Source organism: Cryptotermes secundus, unplaced genomic scaffold (assembly GCF_002891405.2).
Source record: "Cryptotermes secundus unplaced genomic scaffold, Csec_1.0 scaffold137, whole genome shotgun sequence".
NCBI lineage: Eukaryota > Metazoa > Arthropoda > Insecta > Blattodea > Kalotermitidae > Cryptotermes > Cryptotermes secundus.
The window spans coordinates 439743-456869 of NW_019739595.1; the positions used below are offsets into that span (position 1 = coordinate 439743).

The window sequence follows — 17127 nt, forward strand, 5'->3', positions numbered from 1 at the left end:
TTATGAAAAAAATTGTTCTTGAAATCTACTGCGGCATCTGCAGAACTACATTTGATGTCAACCCATCCAGAACAGACAATGCCACAATACCACAACTATGTGTTGTGGCAAAATTCTCCATACAAGAGCAAATATATTTTTATTTGTTCTGTGGGGCAAGGTGCTGACATTTTGAGAACTCCTTTTGTCATACAACAGTCAATACTCAGCAACAGTTCCTGCGTTTGAAAAACTGGGATGCCCAGGAAAAGGATGTTTCATCAAGGTCTCTTCCCTTCCTGCCTTCAATTCTTTCTTTTTAACATTCTCTTATATTTATTCTTCCTTTTTGTTTCTTGTGCTTCTTCTTATACAACGTTCCTTGGAGTCAACGTTAAGCTTTCAGACTGTTGATTTGTCCTGATATGTTCTGGACATGCCAGCCAGATAATGTGGGAATGGTGACAACTTCTCTGCTGCTCTCAATATGTTCTCTGGAGCAGGTGTTATCCCTATCATGACTGGAGTCAACACCTCCTCAGATGGGGTTAGATTTATCCCATTATATATTGGCAGTCACTGTACTGGAGACTTCTCTAGAAACTAAATGCCCTTCACTGAACAAATCTGGAACGATATATCAACATCTGGGGAAAGATGTCACACAAGATATTCAGTTATTCATGCTGAATTGTCTGAGAATTCCTGTCCAGTTAACTATATCAGATTTACTGACTACTAAGAGTGAGAGTTCAGGGTGGAAAAATGGGAACAGCCTAGCTTTACCTTCAGAATCCCAAAATGGTAAAGTTGTCCTTGTGCTTGACTAATTAAGCATTACTTCTTGAAGATGCAAGTTGGAGTGGATGTATAGATCTGTGTTTTCTTGACCTCAGCACTAGCTAGAGGTGAGTGGTCAGCTTCAAGCCATGGCTGAGGGGAAATAGCCCCCAGTACCAATTGAATAGGAGGCTGGATGAGCCACACAGCCAGTCTGGGCAACATGGAGAAGAGAAAATTCTTGACTCTATATGGAGTCAAACTCCAGCTCATCGGTCGTTCAGCATGTAGACGGTTGCTATTTCCACTGCACTATCCCGGCTTCTCCCATAATGGTGGCAGGCAGAAATTAAGTGGGTTGTTATGAATTTCTATTACCCACCAAATTTTGGACCTATATTTCCATTCCTCCATTATGTCTTCATGTCATGGTGCTTAATTAATTAATTAAACACAGGGACTTTACATTTTGCCTTACCAAAGTTTTTGCATGGAACTTACAACAACAACAACAACAACAACAACAACAACAAAAACTCTGAGGAGTTCATTTGTTAATTGTGCAGTGGTTCAAACCTGTGACAATGTCAATCCACCGCCTCTGCATCCCTGTGGGGGAGAAGGACCCTGAGTTCGGTCGACTACTGCTAGGCGACCTCCAACCATCTTCAGATCTCAGCTGAGAAGCGCCTTCATTGTCAAGGTGACTTTCATCTCTCTGTACTGCAATATCAAACACACTCAACATAAGTCAAATTGCATGACAAAACTCGTTTACAAATAGAGTGTTATTATGATGAAATTCTTCCGGGAGTGTTAGAATTTAATGATGCTGTCAGTAAGTAACCTGTATAGTTGTGAATGTTGGGATGATGGACAAAGGATGAACCAGAAGGAAGCGGTCATGGCCTAACCTAGCTCGCTTCCAGTATTTGCTTAAAGGACTGAGAAAAACCACAAAAAGATCTTAGTTAGTTTAGCCATGTCCCAGCCAAAATTTGTATCAAATAACTCCCAACTAGAAATCTGGAAATTTATTGCTACACCAGACCACTTGCTGGAAAGATGCTGAGACTGTGATAATATTGACAGGCAATAGAATAATTCTCAATGCCAGTGCAAAATAGTTATTAATATTTAAGGTTGCAAGGTCACGACCCCTTTTCTTTTTGCTACAAGTGATGTGGAAGTGATGAATGTAATACTTAAAATGGTAAGCTGGTAAGGACAAAGGAAGCATCAATATGATCCACTTTGAGGCACTATGGAAAGCAGATACCCCTGGAAAATCAGTCGGTGCAAAGGCCTTTCAAACATGAGAGAAACGCTAATGTTAAAGTCAGTTAGGAACAGTGACCATATACTAGAATTTACTATACCAATGACCTATTTTCAATTTACCTCAGTGTCATAAAGTCAATTCTCCGTTCTCCCTTTGTATTTCTTTCTTCAGCTGCATAAAGTGTAATACCAATAGCTAAGAGGTACATTAAGAATATGTGTTCATGATAGCAGATACACCCTACATAAGATACTGTCTTAACATTTATATGGTCTTTGGTCCACCAGGTGAAATGGGAGATCAGTCAACATTAATCAGCTTCTCTACAGTATAATCTTCTTAAAAGCATAAGTATGTACGATTGAATACTGCCCACTGCTGATTCTATAATTAGTAATGAAAGCTCTGCAGTAACTAAGAATCCATATTAAGATGCCAAAAAGGAAGTGTAATAATGGCCAACTTAATTAGTGGAACCTCTGTCAGTGCATTCAAATTGATGCACAGAATAAGGGTAAAAGCTATCCCTGTAGCAGGCCATGAAGGTCCATATGGTTGTGACGTCCACGCTCCCACATTTTCTCTAGATACTTGGCTCACAGACTGTGATAAGTTTGTCAGCCTTATGCGCCAGCCACCCTTTATGCCAAGGAATATTCCTGGTACTCGTTTTTGTTAGAGGCTGAGTCAACACCAGGGCAATAGTGCAGCTAGAAGGATTATGTCAATTGAAAAATCCACCCCATCAGGACTCAAACCCGTTACCTTCCATCTTGTAGCACAGTGCCTCAACCAACTATACTACCGCATGCACTATGGTAGCAGTGCATGCAAATACTCCAGTTGGCCACCTATTTCATTTTTGCAGTCTCGTATCATAACTCTTAGGTGAAATCTGCCCACCAGCCCTGCAGTGCCTTGGGATTTAAAATCTCCTTTCCCAGATGATAGTAATTTCTTCTGATGTTTCACAGATTTGAAATAATTATAATGTCATTAAGCCTGTCACAAATGAAGATAAATGTTACTATTTTTAATATAATCCACAGAAGAAATGATATACGTGTCACAAAAGAATATCCTAAATGTTCAAGGTCATTAAAGGCAAGCACATCAAAGTTAATTTGCTGTATGCATGCCAAAACAATTGTATATTTAGAGTTTGAAAGCTATATTAAGAACCAGGTGCTTGAACTCAGAGATGTCGGACATAGAGAAAACTGAACCACTTTCAGATGGCTGGATTCTTCACCAGTGCCCTATTATTAAGGGAGATGTTGAACAAGTTACATATCACTCATAGGGATAAACTTTCATACTGTCCTTACTTACCGCTTTCTATTCTCCAAACTCAATTATTTGCAAGAATTTTGAGTTAAGTGATGACAATGAACACATCATGACAGCTACACCTGATAAAATTTTGAAGAAATTATTAAATAATTGAGTCATCATGGCAGTGCCAATGACAGAAGTGCATACTTTGTAAGACACATGTTTCTTGGATTTGAATGAATGAATGTATAAGGGTTGGGCCTTCTTGGCCCTTGCACCGCGACCACAGTTTCTTGGATTTGGTCCCTTTTCTCTTCATACATTTCATCTCTTATTTCAACTGTGTGGGAACATTTAGTCCTCACAGTGGTGGTCACAAAGAGTTCTATCATTTGTGATACAGTGCTTTGTAATCTACTGAAACCCAACTGGTATTTTGGAGTAATGTGTCTCCTCCATCTTCAAGGTTAAACAGTAAGTCAAGAAAAGCCTGCTTGCCACTTGCTTCACACTGATGTCTTGCTTGGTTTATTTTTTCACCCTGAAGAAGGAGGAAACCTGTTCCTACAAAACATTGGTTGACTTTCAATGGGCTAGGCAGAGTTATGTCCCAGAAGATAGAACTCTTCATAACCACTGCTGTGAGAACCTTAAATCTTACAACAAAATTCAAAACACAAAGAATTACATTCTCAGTTTTCTTTCAAAATGAAATTAAGGGGAGGGGTCTTCGCCCATGTCAGTTTACCATTCATTATTGTTCTATTAAATTCTTAGAAGCACAGGTCTCTCCCGTCAGATTGTTAAAAGGTAACGCTATCCTTGTAACAGGCCGTGGAGGCCCATAGGTTTGTGGAAAATCAAGGTTCCCACACTCTCTAGACAACTGGCTCACAGATGGCGGTGAGGTTGTCAGCCTTACCTGCTGCCGACTCTTTACCTTCAGAAAGATTCCTGGTACTCATTTCTATTAGAATTTCAGTCGACCCCAGGAGCAAGACCACCATGTCTGCTCAGCCTGACTGACTCTCCAAATTTCCACACCTTTCATTCTAACATGACGCTGCACCAGACTCTAATGTATACAGTTTCATTTATGTTATTCCTGCCACTGTTTTTCAATAATTTATTATTATTTTCTTCATAACCTTTAATTTTTTGCATGAAGAACTAACAATTTCAGTACATGCATTTGTTGGAGTGCTGCTGGAAGGAACAGGTCGATTCAAGAATCCATTGACTTAGTTGGGAATCAAATCCACGACCTTTCAGCTTACAGCATAGTAAAAGTAAAGCTGTCCCTGTACCAGGCCGTGAAGGCCCATAGGGTTGTGAGACGTTGAGGGTCCCACATTATCTAGACAATTGGCTCAAAGATGGCGGTAAGGTTGTCAACCTTACGCGCCAGCCACGCTTTACTCCCCAGGAAAATTATTTAATTAATTCCTGGTACTCATTTCTGTTAGAAACTGAGTCAACCCCAGGACCATAGTGCGGCGGGAAGGATTAGGTCAATTCAAAAAAATCCAATGACCTCATCGGGATTTGAATGTGCAACCTTCTGGCTTGTAGCATGGCCCCTCAACCAACTACGATACCGCGTGCCCCCCTACAGCATAGTACCTCAACCAACTAAGCTACCATGTGTCCTGTCACCATGATGGCACAAATGGTGCAGTGTCAAGTAAGTAGATTTCCAATTCCATTTTCAGCTGGGAGACCGACTGGACTGGCTAAGGATCCTTCATGTTTTTCTACACACCTTCAGGAAAAAAATCACAGTGCAGGCCTTATCTCAAAATAGGTCTTGTTTGTTTCTATTCCAGCATTGTATACTTCTTCTCCCTGTAGTGTATTAAATGATGTCAGTAACCCAGAATATATGGCCCTGAATGATTTGATGACACTGAATAATAAACTGGAAGAAATGTGGAAGAAAGCTGTTATGACCTCATTAAACCCTTTTGCATACCATGAGCCAATGAGAACATCTGGATGTACTTCATTTCAATCTGAGACAGTCAAAGAAACTGGCTCATGTTAGTGACTTAGTAGAGCATTTCTGTCATTAGACGGCATCAAGTGTAGCATACTGATGTCTAGAGGAGGGAAGAGGTATGCTTGCTGTCTACTTCTATTGTCATTTGAAGGGAGTTTTTGAGCAGTACTTTGGGGTTTTCTGTGCAACAACCTTTATCCCCAAGCAGCTCTGACGTTTTTAGCACATACTTTTCTGATGGGGCTTGGCAGTCAGAATGTAGCATCTTCCTAGAAGAACTGAAGAAGGTCATAGAAAGCCATAGAAAGCCTCAATTAGGGTATTCAGACTCCTGGCCAAGATTCAAAACAGGCACTGCTGAATACAAGTCAGAACCATAACTGCTTGAACCAAATTGATAAGTGGCATGTTGTATAAATCTCTCTTTCCTGCACATGAGATTCCTGAAAGGTTAAATTTCATATGTTGACTACTTACAATTTTTTTGGAGGAAAGGTGTGGCTGCCCTGTAATGTTTCACGGTTAACATGACAAGGTCGCCGGCATTGCGCAGGATGTTGACTGCATCATCATGTTTACAGGAAGTGATGTATTCTCCATTAACTGTAAACAAAGTTGAATAGTATCACAACAGTGAAATTAGTTCATTTTAAGTTGTAAGTGAGGGTGATAAAAAAAAAAGCTCCTCAGAAAATCTGTACTGTGATTAAATTTTGAAGCCTAATACTAACTTAACTGAGATTATAATAACTATTTACATGCTGTTCCATATTCTTGCCTATTTCTATGGATGACACACTTTGTACACAATATTTAGACCCTTAAAACGAGTTCAGGAGTACAAAGAGCATGCATATTCACTCTGACTGACACTCATTTCCACACCTTTCACTGTTCTGATGTAGCGTTATTCCTGCCACTGTTTTCCTCTGATTTATTATTTTCTTCATAACATTTCAAGTTTCTCCATGAAGAACTAACAATTTCGGTTCATGTATTCCTTGGAGTACTTGTTTGAAGTTCAGGATTATACCTAGATAGCATCTGCAGCATATCCTATTATTTCACACTTTTGTATGTTCTTTATCTTCAAACACATCTTTTTGTAATCCACGCACAAAATTTGTAAAGAATGCCGTCTTCTGGGATGTGGCGCCGTGTAAATATTGTGTAAACCGACGTTTCGGAGGAACGTATCATTTCCATTTTCAGGGTATGAAAATCCGCAAACGAGGAACCAGCGTGAACAGGTGGCTGCGGATTTTTATACCCTGAAGATGGAGGTAATACGTTCCTCCGAAACGTCGGTTTACACAGTATCTACACGGCGCCACATCCCAGAAGACGACATTCTTCATAGTCACCGCCGTGAAAACCTCAAATCTTACATTATTTGTAAGTACAGAAATTGATGCTTGGGCTGGAAGTTCACTGCAATCTAAACTTACTTCACAAATTCACCTTCATAAAGAGACATAGTCAACCACAATGTGAGGAAAAGAATGAATATTTTCTATCTGTAAACGGTGGCAGGCGCGTAAGGCTAACAAGCTCACCACCATCTATGAGCCTATTGTCTAGAAAATGCGGGAGCCTCGACGTCTCACAAGCCTAAGGGTTTCCATGGTCTGTTACAAGGATAGCTCCACACCTGTTGACCTCAACACTAGATGGAGGTGAGTGACGAACTAATGTAGTAATCGTAGTATACAGCCCCTTTAATCGAAACGTTTTAACTGGCATATCGGCATTAAGCTCTAAAAGCTCAGAACGCGCGGAAGGAGCGCTCCAACATCTGCGCCACGTTACTCAAAACGTCAAAATTATTGAGATTAATCTATTTACAGTCTGATAGACCGCCTCTGTGGTCTAGTGGTCAGCGCTCCTGGTTCGATTCCCGGCGCTACCAGATTTTTTCGGAGAAGTAGTGGGTCTGGAACGGGGTTCACTCAGCCTCGTGATGATAATTGAGGAGCTATTTCAAGGAAATAGCGGCTCTGGTCTGGAAAACTGAAATTAACGGCCGTGGGGATTCGTTGCGCTGACCACGCGACACTCTCTATCCGCAAAAGTTGGCACTAAACTTCGCCGACAAGCGGCGGTCGCTCGGTCGGTATGGTTCGCTTGTGGACTTAAATCACGGAGCTACAGTGTCTGATATGTAAATCTGTCACTAAAGGTCTCTTGACTCTGTACGCCGTCTCCGGTTGTACACTGTCGGTATTGTTTCTGTTATTCACGTCGAAGCATCTCCACGCCACTTCTTTAAGGTGCACGGAAGACGTAGAGTTAAAAGGATTGGTATTTTATACGTCTACTGGTATGGAAAATTAATTCTTGTGCGTTACACAAGTCTAGACGTTCCCGAAACATTCACAAGACTGAATTCTGAACGCCGAATTGCCGTCACGGCCACTGAGACATGGAGGATCATACAGACAAACGGACGAACAGCTTACCCTTGATGATGGCGTCTCCCACGAACAGTTCTCCCGTCCGATCGGCTGCTTGGTCCTTGAATATCCTTGAGATGAGGATCGGAAGCTTGTGTTCAGCGCCCCCTTTGATGCTAAGTCCGAGGCCACCCACCTTCTGCCTGGTCACACTCACGATGCGCTCCTGCAACATATGCCACACGTCAACAAATTCAAGTGACTACACGCTTGATTGGAGTTAAAACTACGGGGCGGAACCCCTTGACACCACTAGATGGAGCCCAAAACTGTGATCATATAAGGGACTGCTGGGTTTTTTTAACTTCGTCCATCGTCCTGTATTCTAAAACACTAACGAACAAAACGTTTCACAAACTATATCTGTTTCCGTACTCAGGTGAGAAGGGTGGGTCCGTTAGAAGTAGCTAGCTTCTATCACAGGACAGTCTATTACAGTCATTACACGTAGTTAACAGTGACTTAATTCTGTGACACATGCCAAAACCTAAGGTCCGTCCATGTACACTATGTTCCTTGCAGCCCTGCAAAGCTTTCACTCTGAAATCTTACGTTTGATTTTCAATAATAATATGCCTATTATTTTTGGCATCTCTCTCCTTTGTTCGTACTTGCGGAGCGCTCATTTACACATGCTAGTTTCGCCCGCTTTTTTTCGCAAAATGTCCCTGTAGCTCATAATTCCCATTACGATTTCTTCGAGAATTCAAAGCTCAAATATAGTAATTTTTCATCACTTGTTTTTCTATTTTATTTATTGTGTTTGGCGTTGTGAACGAATGTCCTGTCTCTGAGGAGATTACGCTGACATATCGGACTGTCCTCGCGGAAGATGCACAAGCTAAAGCTGCCACGTCAACACACTTCTGAAAAGGAATAACAAGGTCTTTTGTGTGCCCATATCGAAAAATTTCCATTCTCGCGAAATCTGTCTCATGGTAAGCATTAAGGTTTTTACGTTTATTTAACTACAACTCACATCCTCCATACGTAGTTATCATAATTAATTAAAACAGGAAACAAAACCTAAAATCAAAGTTACATTTTTGAGGCATGAATTGTATCTAAATACCATTTCATGATACAGTTTCTATGCATAAAAACACAGTGCATTCTTATTACAGAGACTAATTGGCTTATGCTCGTTTAAAATTTATCAGTGCTTATTCTGAGAACCATATGAAACCTGCAAAGACACTTTGTGGGGAAAATGTTCTAACATTTAATTTTACAGCTAGTAGAACATATCGTAATAATTTTTGCTTTACACAGGGAATTATGTGGAAATAATGCACAAAGCCAGCATTAGAGTGAGCTTTCTGGGGAGAGAGATGCTGATATCAGTACAGGCTCCGCAAGGGAAGGACACTTTTGAAACTCACATATCTTTCATGCTCCATTATCATCAGATATTGACGTTGATTGTTACGTCATCATTAAAGAGTTGCTAGATAAATTTACAACGGAAATTTCATAGAATATACGGGACTCCTTCCGAGGTATAACCTCCTTCAATGTTTTCGACAGTCGATTGGCAGAATCTTTGGCAGCTCGGATCTATTTACTTCCACTCTAACATTTGCAAAATACATTTTGAGGACCCCACTGTTATTAAGTTTGAAGGTACGGGAATATTTTGTCACAAAATAAACTACGAACTTCGTAAGACCGATAAGAACAATACACACTGTTCCCTGTGATGGCCAGTAAAGGACGCAGAGATCGACGGGACACCTCAATATAATTAATGCTATTCACGCTAGCATTTCTGCTCTTGCTGAGACACGTAGCACTTCTTTCTGCTTTCCCATGACGTAGTATTCTCGTGATTATTAATCATACATTAAATATAAACATCATGTTCTACATTCGCTGAAACCGCCACGCAAATATTATGGTCGCAACTGCTTCGTTAGGTACGCGGTAGCGTAGTTGGTTGAGGGGCTATGCTATAAGCCGGAAGGTCGCGGGTTCAAGTCCCGATGAGGTCATTGGATTTTTTTTTCAATTGACCTAATCCTTCCAGCCGCACTATATCCCTGGGGTTGACTCAGTCTCTAACAGAAATGAGTACCAGGAATTAATTAAATAATTTTCCTGGGGATTAAAGCGCGGTCGGCGCGTAAGGCTGACAACCTTACCGACATCTATGAGCCGATTGTCTAGATAATGTGGGACCCTCAACGTCTCACAACCCTATGGGCCTTCACGGCCTGTTATAGCAATAGCTTTACCGTTTTTTTTAGTTTACTTTTTCGTTAGTCAGATATGTCAATAGGAAACACATAGAAATAAGAGTGGTCAAATGTCGTATTTTTGGAAAAAGAGTTTGTTATCTGTGAACAGAACAGCATCTGGCCACTCACTCGAGGTTTATGAAAGATGTTGAAACGCAGAACTGAACCCTGTTCCGCCATGAATTCCTGGCCCGCTGAAAGACGTTGGGAATGCTGCATGTTGCCCTTAGCCGCCTCAATGGGATTCCTCGGCTCACTGCGCTTGTTACGCCGTTGGGCGTGGCCTGCAAGTAGAAGGAAGGGGTGAGGTATGGTGATCGCGGAGGACAGGAGAGATAACGGAGACAATTTTCATGGATTCGGAAGGAACTCTGCTTGTGGTCATCATGAGAAGAGGAGCCACAACGTAAGCGAACACGCTGAAAAAGCTTCATTCATGGGTGCGCCGTATGCAACCACACCGAAGGAAGGATGACGGCCACATATCAGACTGCCAACCACGGAGGCGATCACAAAATTAAAGTGGACAGTGTTGTCACATCTATCATATAGTTCTATTCTGGCTAACTAACTTCATGAGAAGCCGCCAGTTATGCAGCTACTCAAGAATTTCCCAACATTTTATGGGACCCAGAGGTTTGTTACCGTGTTCACAAGAGCCCTTCACTGGTCCCTGTCCTGTTGCACTTCACGAACCAAATCTCATGTTCATTTTCCTTAGCTTAAGACCTTTATCCAAAGAATCCGCCAAAATCCGAGGTCCTTTGTGATATTCGTAACAAGCTTATTTTTTACGGTGAGGGATTTAAAAGCCCCACGCTGGAGGACTACCCCTTGCCGGTTGTCTGCAACTGCTTATCCAATATACTCGCAGCTCACTCCATGTCTGGAGGCAGTCTCCTTGATCCGCAACCTGAGGACGCGCCATACCGTGGTGACAAGAGGCCCCTTTAACAAGACCTGGCACCGTCAGATTATCACCTACTCGATAAACTACGATAAACTCGATAAACTCGTAAAATACAATTTCGTGAGACACATTTTAAAGGCGATGACTCTCTTGCGACATCAGTGAAAAAGTGACTCAGGAGTGCTTATCATGATTTTCACCGCGGGACATACAGGTCCTTGTTCCGAGGTAGTCAGTTGAGAGTGAGAAGGGGGCTACTTTTGTTCCTAAAGGCTGTGCCTATTCACAGTGTGGATAACAATGTTGTAAAATAAAAAAGGTATTTTTAGAAAAGAATAGGGCATTACTTTTGGACTGGCCCTCGTCTTTATGACCGTTCCTGCTTACCTCTGAGCGAAGAATATGATGCTTATATTACAGGGACGCAATGAGATCCCCTTTCTCTGTATGTACATACATGTACAGAATGCGTCAATGAATCGGGCGATTTGGCAGCGTGTTTCGGCAGCCAATTTCAAAGCGGTGGACTCTATCACAACTTGCTTTTGCTGTGAAAGCATTTTACAAAAACGGTGACATTTTCGTGATCGCTCAGCGTAAATTTCGAAGAGTTGGGTATTCATCGCAATCGTGCTGTTCCGTCTGCCCATGCCATCAAGACCTGGGTTCAAAACTTTGAGGCTACTGGTTCTACACTAAAGAAGAAAGGTGGTAGCGCAAAAACAGCACGTACACCCGAGAATGTAGCGGCAGTGCGAGAAGCCATTGAACGAAGTCCACGCCGGTCTGTGCGTCGCCACGCTACATCACTCGGGCTGTCCGAAGGCAGCGTTCGGCGGATTTTGCACAAAGATCTCCACTTCTACCCCCATAAAATTCAAATTACTCATGCACTACACGAATACGACTATGAAAACAGAGTTGATTTCTGCCAGACTTTTCTGCAATTAATTAATCAAAACCAAGATGTCCTTAACAACTTATTGATGAGCGATACAGCTAATTTTCATTTGTCGGGGTTTGTTAACAAGCAAAATTTCCGCTATTGTTCAGACAGAAACCCCAAAAAATTTATGAGAGGCCACTTCACAGTTCCAAAGTCAGAATATGGTGTTATTTCTGTTCTCATCGAGTTAATTAAGAAAAACCAAATGCTTTTATGTTTATACTGTACTTATGTGTGTTGAAACCAAATAAAAGCAACAGTTTAGTGTTGATAACGTTTTTAAAATCGCCCGATTCATTAAAGCACCCTGTATATTGCGCCGCTGACGGTATGCAGTTGACTGGTAGGACGTCTGGTGAAAAGCGTTTCGAAGGAAGCAGTCTCGGCATAATGGAAAAAGTATCCTGCCATTTGGCTGAAACTACTGAGTAAAATCACGGAACCCATCTGTCACCCGGTAGTCGAAGTCCAGATCGAGGTTCTCGCATGCAAGTCTGCTGCTTCTCTGTTACACCTACTTGGAGTTCACCCTTGATTTACTCGTAACTACACTGATTACTAATCACATTCTCGTTAACCTTGGCGCTGTGTACTGTGGTCGTCAGGCGGATGTGGATAAGTATAGAGCACGATTTATTGCCATGAATTGTTATGCAAGTTTTTACGTATTCTATTATCAAATTGTGCCATTGCTACTTTGCTGAACACCGATAAAGGCGAGCAGAACAAAGAAGTGTGGAGATAATGTGAATGCCTTTGAAGGAAAATTTTGCTAGAAATTCTTCCTTCACTATCTTGCGAGATACCTCACCACAATGCAAGGACACACTGCCCCAAAAATTAATGTATTATTAGCTCCTTTTTTTGCTGGGTACCTCTCGTTCTGGATGAAGTTGAGATAGCACACAGCACGAGTCCTAAAGGGTCCTTCCAAATTCTGGTTCGTTACTAGCGACAGAATTCGGTATCTCCGGCTGTGGGAAATCGAACAAGCCTTTCTCTGTTCTGTTTTGTATTGAGTTGTGCGAATGGAACGTTAAATTTCTGAGATTGCAGCTTGCAATACAACTTACTGTCTCCTATATGGAAATTCACTGCTCCTCAAGATTTGTATCTTCTGGGATATAACGCCGTATAGTCCGTTGAAAGTCAACAGACGTTTCGGAGGAATATTATGACCATATTTAAATGCACACATAATACTCTCTACATGTTCTGTCGCAGTTTCCTCACGTTGAATTATGCTGAAATATACTGAACACTACATACTTAGGTTTACTTCTCATTTTGCCACTTTCGAATTCGACAGCTCACTAATAAAACACTGAAGCTATTGAAAAAAGCGTAAAGGTAAGAAAAAGTAAAGCTATCCCTGTAACAGACCGTGAAGGCCCATACGGTTGTGAGACGTCGAGGCTCACATTTTCTAGACAATTGACTCACAGATGGCGGTAAGGTTTTTCAGCCTTACGCACCGGCTGTCCCCCCACCCCCTTCAAGAATATTTCTGAACTTCTATACTGTCAGCGAAATCTGAAAACAATTCAAATATGATTTAATACACGTTACAAAATTAGTACTTAAAATATACAGATATAACATTTGTTTCGTGTGTTTTACTAATCTCCACCATCTCAGATGGTTGAGTGGTTCACTATATGACAAAACGCCATTTTTGCGTTCAGTTTCTTGTACAACAAAACAAAGCATAAGCTCCTAAACATGAATACTTACTGCATTTACTCGTCTAAGTTCATTTTTTAACATTATGCTAATGTAACTTGGCCGATCACAGTGGCCGCGCGGTCTAAGGCATGAACTGTCTTCGCCGCGCTCGAACACTGGGGTCGTTAGTTCGAATCCCACTCGAGGCATGGACATCTGTGTTCATTGTGCGTCTGTGTTATGTAACTACCTTGCGACGGGCTGTTCCCCCGTTCAAGGAATCCTACAGACTGTCTAAGTTTAAGAAACTAAAGTGAAACGAAACTTTTTACGGATGCCCTATGCTCCAAGTGGGAGCAACAGGAATAGAAGAAGAATCAGAATAAGAATATAACTTGCCTATCCTTGAGCACGTGTTAGGCAATCGACTGGTACAAGTAGGTCAGACTGCGCTATCTCGACACACACTTATTGTAGGTGCAGTAAAAATCCTATACCAGTAACTACCGGCGAGTGTTCATTGATATGGCCGCACGTGGCACCTCCCTGCATTCGTGTTCAGCAAAGACTGAGTGTTCAATTTATGAAAAAGTATTTATGCACACTAATTCAAATTCACGCAATTTTAAACCCGAGGTCGAGGGTTGTTGACGTACAATGCGGCGGTTGAAATCCCACTATTTATAATAAATTCGACGTTGGTGTTCGTACTAATCATGACGCGTGACAACCGGAATTACACTGATATCAGGAAAGAGATTTCCTTACGTCTCAAACGTTACATTTTACCGTCACATTATTATTTTTTTATTGCTAGTGGAGTGCGACTAAGTCCCTTGTACTTGTACTTGTAATTCTGGCCTATTGTACCAGGCCCAGATGATAGGTGAGGGTGATTGTGGAGCAATTGGTTGAATGAAGATTGGCAGGGGAAACCAAAGTACTCGGAAAAAAACTGCCCCAGCGCCACTTTGTTCACCACAAATCCCACTTGACCAGACCCCGGGATCGAACCCGGGCCGCCGCGGTGGGAAGCCAGTGACTAACCGCTTGAGCTATGGCGCGGCCATGAAGGAGTTTTAGAGTTATACATAAAGATGTAACTTAGGTTTCTGTCGTAACAGGAAACTTTATTTTGTGACTGATTATTAGTGAAATTCTTTATAAATCTGTTGGTATTCACAAAAAAGAAACTTAACTGTTAGCTGTGTATGTTCTTGTGTTGCTTATCCTGTGGAGACGAAGGTAGTTTCCTTTCTGAATGGTTTTCCCAGCCCCGCTGTTGACCTGGGGTCGACTCAGCCTCTAACAGAAACGAGTACAGGTATCTTTCTGGGGATAAAGGCCGGCCGGCGCGTAAGCCTGACAACCTCACCTCCATCTGTGAGCCAATTTTCTAAAAACAATGTAGCAGCCTCGACGTGTCATAAACGTATGCCCCCCCCCCACCGCCTGTTACAGGGATAGTTTTATTTTTTATGTTTACTGTTGTAACTGTACAATTATGGTGTTTTACTTACATTTCATGGAATTACGTGGGAAGATATGGCTCGGTAGAATTTTTGTGTAGCAGCTGCGCCCAGAGGAAATATAATATTCAGCTGGGAGCTGCGTCTGGCGGTCTTGTAAGACAGTGACATAGCACAGCTGCAGTTACAGAATTCTGTCACTTATAACGAACCAGAACTGGGATGGGCCGTTCAAGACTCGTGCTGTGTTCTATCTCAACTTCACCTGGAATGCCAGGTACCCAGCAAAAGAAGGAGCTAATCATAGATGGATTTTGGGGGCAGTGTGTTTTTGCATTGCGATGAGGTGTCTCGTAAGATAGTAAAGGGAGAATTTCTAGCAAAATTTTTTTCTCAAAAATATGCAGGTTATCTTCACACGTATCGCCAATGTTCTGTCTTCGTTCGTAGCACACGTAAACACTTACATAACGATTCATGAAGAGAAATCGTGCCCTGTATTTTTCCACGCCAGTGTCGCGTCCAGGCTACAGAAAATAACAAACTGTGGCATTTAAAAAATTCACAAACATACCGAATTCTGAAACACCCTTATATTCAGTAGATATATGGTTCGAATCTCGTCTGGGACACCAGATATTCTAACTGAAGTTCGGAGTTTTCTTCAGGCACGTCGATTCCTCTCGAATCCTTTCCCGACGCTATATATGTCAGACACTGACAGCGTCGGGAAAGGAACCGTGTCCGGCAAAAGTGTTAAACATTTTTGTCCCTTAATTAGAAAATGGTGGATGAACATAAGCGAACTCAACAAATTGTTTCTAATTGATTCACTCTTGTGCTGTTGTTTCGAAGCAAGCGATCCAAGGGTATACTGGGGACAATGTTCGGTCTCTGGTCGTAATACGGATCAAAACCTCCAGGACATGAATCTGAAGCCCTAAGCATTTAAATCAACTTATTTTTTTTGTACTAGTGTTCGGCGTTTCGTTCTAAAACAGGGACTAATTCCAGGAAGCTGCCAGTCACTCCTGTGGGGTTCAGATGACGGCGAATGATATTCGGGATCACTGACTGACTGACTGACTGACTGACTGACTGACTGACTGACTGACTGACTGACTGACTGACTGACTGACACCAGCTGTTTCCAGCTGACTTAAATGTGTACGTTCCGCTTAAAAGTTCGCCCTGAGGACAGAAAGAGGTCTAGGTTCGGAACGTCATGAAGTTTCAGAATAACAGAAGATGGACAACGAGTAAGTACTCAATCCACAGGACGTGGGTGTCTACAGAGAAAGTCATAAACGCCACCACAACCTTCACTGTATCATTTCAAAATTAAATTTTTATACACCGTTTCCTCAATTCTAAGCCTCCCAAGAACACTTACTTTTTTTTCAGAAGACTTATTCATGATCTAAAAAAAATAGTAAATACATTCAAATAACGACAAAAAATTGTATCTGTTGCTCATCAGACAGATATGTCTCGACCTGAAAAGTCATTAGAATTGTCCTGTAACTAAAATTTTCAGTTCAGTTACTCAGGTTCTCCATATCAGAGTTCTTTCATGCCTAAAACTTATATGTCGTTACAATTAATAAGAAAACTAATATGGTATACGCTTAATACGAGTATATTGCCACGTGACTGACTATAGACGGGGTTTGGACTGGGAACTGGATATATTGAACACTTACAGAATGTAACTACGACAGTCTCACTGAATTACACACACCAAAGATCACTGTAACTACAGCATGCATAATGTCTTTTCAGTTCACAATGTCTTTACCAGTCGCCGCCTGGCGACAGATCCCAACAATGTCCTCTGCTTCCGTGTTCACCTTCTTACCGGCTGGCGACTGTCTTGCAACTACCTCCTACTACTTTAACTGCCGTCTCTAGGCTCTCTCTAATCAAAGTCAAAGTTATGTTACGATCGATGGTCAGTCGGCCAGTCTGTTTTGGAATAAAGTGCCCATCTAGGGCTTAAGACCAGATCTTTTTTACTGTCAGACATTTGCGGGTTTGTTGATGTGGGACGCTCTCTCTGACGAGAGGAGGGAACTGTCGTGTCGTTTGTCAGAATCACAGGCAAGAGTAGTAAGTCTGTTGTCAGTATGTAC

The 17127-nt window shown here is 41.7% G+C and overlaps 1 protein-coding gene across 4 annotated transcripts in view; it reads right to left on the reverse strand.

Annotated features, from left to right (window-relative positions):
• The window catches only part of LOC111871965 (gamma-1-syntrophin), an 89162-nt gene that overhangs the window by 41058 nt on the left and 30977 nt on the right, over positions 1-17127 (reverse strand). For all 4 annotated transcript variants that reach the window (XR_004513844.1, XR_004513843.1, XR_004513845.1 and 1 more), the window contains exons 2-4: positions 7775-7934; positions 5793-5918; positions 1336-1482 (exon numbers count right to left, since the gene is read on the reverse strand). Coding sequence is in view for 1 of the 4 variants with exons in the window: in XM_023865411.2 (XP_023721179.1) it covers positions 1336-1482; positions 5793-5918; positions 7775-7934 (433 nt within the window). In the remaining 3 variants the exon portion in view is untranslated. The remainder of the gene's footprint in view (positions 1-1335; positions 1483-5792; positions 5919-7774; positions 7935-17127) is intronic.